This window comes from Gavialis gangeticus, unplaced genomic scaffold (genome assembly GCF_001723915.1).
Source record: "Gavialis gangeticus isolate Ggan-Ray unplaced genomic scaffold, GavGan_comp1, whole genome shotgun sequence".
In the NCBI taxonomy this organism is placed as follows: Eukaryota; Metazoa; Chordata; order Crocodylia; family Gavialidae; genus Gavialis; species Gavialis gangeticus.
In genome coordinates, this window is record NW_017728998.1 from 44,626,760 (window position 1) to 44,635,128 (window position 8,369).

The 8,369-nt window shown below is 46.7% G+C and overlaps 1 protein-coding gene across 2 annotated transcripts in view; it reads right to left on the reverse strand.

Moving 5' to 3' along the window:
* COG4 (component of oligomeric golgi complex 4) overlaps window positions 1-8,369 on the reverse strand; it is a 49,186-nt gene that overhangs the window by 12,029 nt on the left and 28,788 nt on the right. For both annotated transcript variants that reach the window (XM_019505825.1, XM_019505824.1), the window contains 4 exons: window positions 6,810-6,943; window positions 4,025-4,143; window positions 3,094-3,260; window positions 2,055-2,220 (listed from right to left, as the gene is read on the reverse strand). In XM_019505825.1, coding sequence (XP_019361370.1) covers window positions 2,055-2,220; window positions 3,094-3,260; window positions 4,025-4,143; window positions 6,810-6,943 — 586 coding nt within the window. The remainder of the gene's footprint in view (window positions 1-2,054; window positions 2,221-3,093; window positions 3,261-4,024; window positions 4,144-6,809; window positions 6,944-8,369) is intronic.

Here is an 8,369-nt window from a genome sequence, read left to right on the forward strand (position 1 = left end):
AAAAAGAAGCAAAATCCATTAGAAATTCAGTACGTAAAACTATATACACATACATGTGGAAGGCATGATAGATTTCCCATGATGTCCAACATACCCTCCCCACACCGCAGTTTGAGTATTAGCACATTCCCTCATTCTGTCTGTCACGCTGCAGGACAATTCAGCTGTATGTTTGAGGGAAGAAGCTACATTGACATATATGGTCACTGGATCACAGCAAACAGAGCTGTGAACATCCAGAGCTTGGGGTTCAACACCTGAAATACTGGATAACAAAGGGTCCATAAAAGCAAAGATGAAAAGCAATTCCTTCGTATCTAGGTAGGAGAGGTCAGCAATTCTCCTGCACTTAGAAAATCCCAATTACAGCATCAGCTCAAGTGACATTCTGCTCTTCACCTAAATGTCAGTGTAATGCCAGGGTTTCATGTAGACAGGAAAATGAGATAGGCTGACAGGTGAATGAGGAGCTCCAGTGAGGGTACTAACATTTTAAGCACTTTGCTAGAAGAAAGTCAAAGACCTGTCACAGAGTTTAATGAAATAAAACACCCTCTCTTCACAGGTGCCTTTGATTTTTTTATCCTGCACTGAAATTCATGGAAGCTAGATGTTGCCAAATGAAGCAGATCAGCCGTGCCAGGTTGTGTCCCAACACAACCAACCCACTTAATTGGGCAAAACACATATCTTCCTGCCTGTTGATACTGTGGGACAATGGATGATATTTTCTCTTGGGGGCTGAGGGCACACAGTGTGCAGGACCAGGCAATTCCTAGGCAGGATGAGGCCCCTCAGGCCACAGGAGCACCTATCCAGTTTTCCCCACTCCCCAAGATATGCTCCCAGGATCTAGGACAATCAAGCCCCAAGAAACATCTGCCCAGTCAGCTGGAGACCATAGACAGCTCTGAGCTGCAGATGCTAGTCCACCATAAAATAAACATGCCCACCACTAAGCAGTGGCACAAGTTGATATCAACTTTGGCATGGCCACTATTTGTGGCACAATAAGGGGTTGGGATGGTTGCTGGGCCTTGGCACCCATAGCAATTTTTATGGTGGCAAAAGTGATGAGCAGCAACAGCTGTTTCCACCCTAAAAGGGAATCACTGAACGCAGCAGCATTCTCTTTACAGAGTCTCTTCATTCACAGTGCTGCAATGTATTGAGGGGTGTGCCTGCCACACAACAGTTCCTAACCAGCCCCATTATTTAGAAGTTGACAGAGGCCTTCCCATGTAATTCTGCTCAGCTTCAATTCAGAGCAGTGTTGCTGGTCAGTGGAAACCCCTTTCAGAGCTGGGTGAGGATTGGATCAGCTGCAAGGACAGCCATTCTGTCAGTGAGGTCTCCCATGACCATGTGAGGTTTGTCCCAGAAGCTCAGCAGTGCTTATCCAAAGGAAAGGAGGTTCAAGAGTAAATGAAAAAGAGAAGGGACCACTACTGAGCAATCTCTCAGGGCTCACACAATTGTTGCCTGCAGAGGTTATTACCAGGCTCTCTCACACACACAGGTGGCTGCAGGGCTACTGTGAACAGTACAACTGAGAGACTTCACAGGCCAAGTGAGGTGCAGTTACCACCTTTAAAGAAGGGTCTTATCAAGGCAGGTATTGGAACTAGTTTTTCTGTTCAATTAAATCAAAGAAAACCCTCCAGAAAAAAGTTTCCCATCCCAAACTGTAAGCTCTCAAAATACCTCTCTGCAGAGCAATTTGAAGAAAGGCATCAGTAGCAATCCTGGAGCAAAGTTACTTTCCCAGTCCAGGGAAAAGCTCTGAACGAACAGCTTGTTTGGTGGCTTTTTCCCTGGACTGATATGATCTGGGAGACTTTCTAACAAGAGGCGAGGCTGTAGCTCCTACTAGGAATTAAAGATCAGCATACCCCAACTCCAGCTCTCCATCCCCCACCATCACTCAAGTCCATGAGGCAGACCCTCAGATTGCAGGAACTCTTGATATTCAAAGCCCTTGTCTCATATCATCTAAGACTCTGGCCTTCCCTCTACCCTCCTCAATGTTACATCAACAAAGGGGGTAAACCCACCAGAAAGGATTGCTTGGCCTCATCGGTGCTTTCAATGCCTTTGGTGTCAAATTTGCCCTGTTGCAAGCTGCTGTGCATGATGTTCACTGCACTGGTCACACCTCGCTGGAAGTCCTGGAAGGTGGTGGCTGGGAAACCCAGCTTCAGCTTGTTGTATAGAACCTCCCTGAGGGTAGAGAGAGTATTGTGTGTTTTAGTACAACTAACTACTCAGGTGGATGGTGCACCACTGGGAAGTGGCCAAGCCAGCAATTGTACAAACACTCTTCTCTGCCCAACACTATCAAAGTAGCATGACCCAGCTCCCTTCTGCTCAAGTCAGGAACCAGGATCTACGCACAGCAAGAGGAACCCTATGTCAAACAGAAGAGACTTGAAAAAAAACATCCAGAAGCATCCTGGGCTCTCATCCAGGTATCTCATTCCTCCTCCCAACAACCTGGTGGGAGTTATCACATGCTTGCATTTGCTGTCTATTCTCCTGTAAGATGAAAAACAAGAGCAGGCCAGCCTCTGCACGCCTCCCACTCAGTCCCAATTCAAGAGCCTTAGACAGCCACTAGAGTCCTGTGGAACAGCAGTCCCAAGAAATTTCATGGGTAACATGGAGGCTACCTGGAAGTAACCAAGCAGGGGCTGCATGAAGACAAGCTACATGATTTATTTTCAGCCCTTGTCCCCATTTGCCCCTTCTAGCCCATTACTGCTACATGAAACCACCCTGTGCCTGCTAGAGAAGGACTGATTAGGCACCACCTAGCTTCATGCCTGTTTTCCACCAGCATGTTCCATGAAAGAAGCAAGATTCCTGTTAGAAAGCACCCAAGGTCCTCTCTTCAGCAAACAGAAAACAGTGGTAAATGCTATCTATGTTTGCCGTGTATCCAAGAACAGCTCAGCATTAGGGTGAAGTGAGTTATGGTCATTTGTGACAAGTCCTGTGTAGCTCATCTTAGCTACTTATCTTTTTCCATTTCCTGCAGGGACTTGGAGCAGCACTTGGCTGCCAGGGCTGCGTGCCAGCAGCCTACCTCATTACCTGAAATTGGACTCCAACTCTGTGGTGGAATGGTTGATCATGGCACAAAGGCAGTCTATGCTGGAGCTGGATAGGGCACGCCCAATGCACTTCTTCACTATGTAAAAGACATCATCCACCATGCTGGAGATCAGCTGACCTTTTTCATACGTGTCCATGGCAACAGCCTGATAGAAAAGTAAACATGTAGCAGGGAGCTCAGTAGGTAAAGAACCAGTAGATTCAGAAGTCACCTGGTAGCTCACAGCTCAGTTCCAAGCACAGGTTCCCTCCTGACACATCCAGTGCACCTGCCATCAGAGGTGGTTCAAGCACCTACACTGAACACCTTCAAGAGTAGATTGGATGTTTATCTTGCCGGGTTCCTATGACCCCAGCTGACTTCCTGCCCCTGGGGGGTGGGGGGTGGGCTGGACTCAATCTTCTGAGGTCCCTTCCAGCCCTAATGTCTACGAAATCTATGAAAAACAGAGTGTGTTCATGTCAACAACTGCTGAAGCACCTCAGCTTTTCCTGTGAAGACTAAGTACCAACAAAGCAGAGCCTTGCTAAGCTACAGGATCTGGCCATACCACTCATGAAGTAGGGCCTGCATACAGGCCATAACTAGCTAAGCATCCATTATTCCAAGTTACTACTGTGGGGAACTTTTGGAAGTGAATAACGGAAAGAAGTTTTTCCAATTATTTCTGTGTATTTCCTATGTGATATTATTCCTAATGACACCCAGGGTGGATTGCTCACTTCCGGGGGCCACAGGCTGAAGGGGAACCTCAAGCACATGCCATACGCAACAGATGACTGTGGGTCTTTCCTTGAATATCAGGACAAGATTGGAAAGCAGGTGAACAAATGCAAAAAGCTCCCCTTTAGACTGGAAAATGCCTTTTTTATGCTGGGCTGCCCCAAGAGGCAGTGCTACAGGCCCTACCTTATTGACCGTCTCTCTCATGAAGTACTCTTCCATGGTGATGTAATAGCCAATCAGTTCTTGCATAGTGCGACTCAGCAGGCAGTTATTGAGGAGCTTGTCCAAGTACTTCTGATGTTCTGAAGAATGCGAGTCAGAGTTACCATCACTGGGTAAGAGCTAGAAAGTGCTTCCACATTCCCACCTCTGTGCCTGTAAAGAGGCAACTGCCACCCACCTGAACAAAACCCAGCAGGTGTTCCCCTGTAGAAACCCTACTGTCTTCGTACTCTACACAGCTAAGAGCCACGATTAAAAGACAGGCAAAAAGAACCATCCCGCTCTGGATGTAACCTGTTCATTCTGCTAGAAGAACTCTTTGGAGCATTTGCACTCTTGAAGTATTTCTCTGCCCCTCACACAAGTATTCTTGTCTCCAGTTAAGACAACATCTCTTTCAGGGCCTTCTCTACAATGCTCCATAAGTGTCTGTGGAAGTTCTTTTTTCCCTGCTTAGCTAATTTGTTCAAAGCGATATTTTTTGGAACATTGATGTAAATCATGGTGTTACAGTCCTTTCTGCAAGGGTCATTCATTCTATAAAGCTTTTAGAAACCCTCTCTGATAGCATCAACTCCAGTCCAACTTAATATATCCCCAATTATTACCTTTCTACTAGGGGTGCACCGATAAAGATTTTTTAGGTCGATACCAATGGCCAATTATTAACTAACCATATTGGCTCATACCAATCCCATTGCTGATATGCAGCCAGGCAGCTTTGAGAACAGCATCCAGCTGGTAAGTCTGTTGTGGGGGGAGAGGTGGGAGGAGGAAAGGGGCGGGGGGCAAATCAAGGCCCCTGCAGTGAGGGAGGGAGTGAGGCTGGGCCTGGGACAAAGCCACGAGCAGCTTGTCCAGGGAGCATGGCATACAACTCCTGCTGCTGTATGCACCTCTGTGGGAGCCATGAGGGGCACATGCCCCTCTGCACATGGGGTGAGGGCAGGCTGCCACTGTGGGCTAGGGCCGGGCTCTTCCCAGCAAGGGGGCTGGGCTGGGGCTGCACTCGGGGCAGGCAGTAACTGGACCCAGCCCCAGCCCCAGCCCCACTCTCACTACATGGACCTCAAATCAATGCACTACAGACTTACCAGCCAGACTCTGCTGCTGGGCTGGCTGTGTACACACTGCAGTTGCATATGCACGCAGCATTTAAAATCAGCGACATTATTAGCCACATAAGCCAAAAAAAAAAATCCAATTGCTGATGATGTCAATTTTCCTTTTATTGGTGCCGATATGATATGGACCAATGTATCTACCTTCCACACAAACAATTGCTGGAGTGCCCATGAGGGACACTACACAGGTAGAAACGGGAAGACAGGTGACCCAGGCAGTCCTAATTGAAAGTAATAGTGCCCAGTAGAGGTGCACTGATATATCAGTTGAGTATTAGATCGACACTAATAAGAGGAAAATTAACATTATCAGCTACTGGATTTTTTTGGCCATTGTAACAGATAATGTTCTCTGATAATTAATTATGCTGTGGCCTCCGGACACACCCCCACCCCCTCACTGGTGGGCTGGGCTGGAGCAGAGCAGCTGCCACTGTGTCCTGGGCACTGGTGCAGTGCAGTGTAAACTAAGGGCTGGGACTGAGGCGGGCACTGTAAAAGGCAGATCTCTGGCTTTCAGTGACTGGGGTGGGTAGAGCCCAGCCCAGCGTGACTTAACCTACAATGCCCAGGGGTCTGTGCCCCAGGGGCTGGGGGCACAGCCTGGCAGGGACCAGGGCAACTGCTCCCCCTGCTGTGTGTAGCCGGGTCCTTTCCATGCCTGGAAGGAAGCCTCTGGGAAGTGGAGGGGGTGGCCCTCCAAAAGCTGCTCTAATTAAAGTGCCCAGAGACCACCCAGCCGTGGGCAGCTGCCCCCCGCCCAGGTTGAGGGAGAGGGGCTGCAACTGGCATGAGGCACTTTTACATGTCCTCTGGAAGCATGTGTGGGGGTGCTTTAATTACAATGGCTCCAAGAGCTGCTTTAAAGTGCTGCCATGTCTCCTGTATCAGCGTCCCTAAACTTAGAAATGGTGGTGGGAGCGCTTGAACTACAGCTCATTCAACAAGCTTTATTACTAAATAACCGTTATCAGATCAGTCAATATGGCTGGTTAATAATCAGCTATCTGTATTGGCCAAGAAAATCTTTATCGGTGCACCCCAAGTGCCCAGATGGCATTCCCCTCCCTCACCATTAAGATGTTGCCCAAAAAGTTTGCGAATCCTTGCTTTCAAGGGTTAAAGCAGGACATGTTACCAGATGCTTGTCAGAGGTAAACAGAGAAGACCTGGGGATCTCCCCATCTAGGTGGTTCAGGGCAACACCATGATGCCAGGGCCTGGGTACTATCCCTGAACACTGCTTTTGACACTGGAGACAAGAGTCCATCTCTTGCATTTAAGTGTGAAATGCAATCCCGTCAGCTGCTGGAGCTGACAGCAAGTAACTGAAGGTAAAAACTGAGCTCTAAACTACCTATGAGAAGAGCCTGACTATATCTACTAGTCAGATTTTCTATTTTCAGTGTCATTTAGCCCTCCAGCCAATGAAAGACAAGGCCTGCCCCAAGAGATGGGTCACTGAGGGATCACACTATGCAGGAAACCACTTGGCTGCATAGCACACAGTCTGCAACATGCTACAGCATACTCTACTCCTACCAAAAAACAGACAAATCTAAATCAGTGAGAAGCTACAGGGGAATAAAGAGCTAGGCAACCACTGGCATTTGAAGCATTACCTTGCTTTACCTCCTCCGAGGCCATGGAGTCTCCCACCTCAAAGTCAGAGATGATTCGTCTCTTGATGAATCTGAGGTACAGCTCGCTGCGGGCATTCATCAAGGTGACTTCAGTTAAAATGGGGTCAAGTTCCCTGCAAGGGGCATAGTGAGAATCTATGTATCAAGCCCACAAAACAAAGTGCATGGATTTTCCTTAAGCAAGCAATGCACACACTTTTGTTTTGCTATGGGAACATTAATATCCACTTCCACTAGAGCTGTGAATGCCAAAGGTCAGCACGATGACAGCCATCTGTAGGAGGCTCCAGAGGGCCAGTCATTACTTCCACTTTTAAAGGCATTTCAAAATTTGTTCCTTCCCAGATTTGCCTCTACCCTTAAAAGCTCCCCTGACTGACATATCAAGTTAAATGGAAACACATCTCCATTATTACAAGTAGCAGCTGAACAGAGGAATTGCCCCAGAGAATCAGCCCAGAGGTCAATCTGAGTCCAGTATTTCATCTCCAACACTGGCCAGCACAAGAAGTTTTAGAGGGGTGTGCAAGATGACAGTAGTGGACAATTACAGAATTACCTAACCAGAGCAGAAGCTTCTTCCTAACCAAGTCTTTAAGTACCTAGCTTATGTGCTGAAGCAGAAGGGAAACTCAGCTTTCCTAGGGATCGTTACAAGTTACTATATTCAGAATCACAAGACAGCTCCTTGCTCAAGCAATGTGCAAAGACATGCTCCACAGATGTACAGAACACATGCCAGGAGGAAGGCTACATTCATCAAAAAGTTCTCCAAAAATAATTACAGAACAACCCCCATTTTGCTGGTGGGTTGTGATAAACACCAATAGGTTGGATGAGAGAAACTATAGTAGCAATAACTGCAATCCCAGCTTGGCCACGTTTCAAAACTCCTGGTCACAACTCCTTGGGTGAGTTTAGCTAGTCTGTATAACAGATCTGGTTCGCTTAAATTCAGGAAATTCACAACTGGACCTGCACGTAAAAAAGCAGAACACTGACAGGGCAAATAAAGGCAACTTTTCATTTAAATGAAAAATGGGTCTTGTTACTTCTAGAGACTTTTTGCCAGTGTAGGCAAAAGGGTTTAAAAAAACAAGATATAAATAAAACCCTCAAGTCACCCTGGAGCACTATTGGGAGGCACTACTGTTTTCACTTTACTTAACAGCAAAAGCCCTAAGAGAGTGACTTCCTAAAAAAAGGCTACCCACAAGACAATGCACTAAATGATCAAGTATAATCACAAAAAACTCTTAAAAGTCAACCTATATACTGGCATTTTTCTTCTAACACATTTCCAGAGCACATGCTGCTGTGAATTCTTGGCACCCTCTAAATAGTCTTTCAAGCATTTTAAACAAAAAAGAACAATGAAACAAAGAACTGCAATCTATTAGAGAGAAAATGATGCAACAGAATTGCACAATGCAGATAGGGTTGATGGTTGCAGCTGTGTTGATCTAAGGACATAGGCAGATATCTTTTATTAGACCAATTAAATAGTTGGAAAAATTGTTCTTGGCAAGCTTTTGGGCA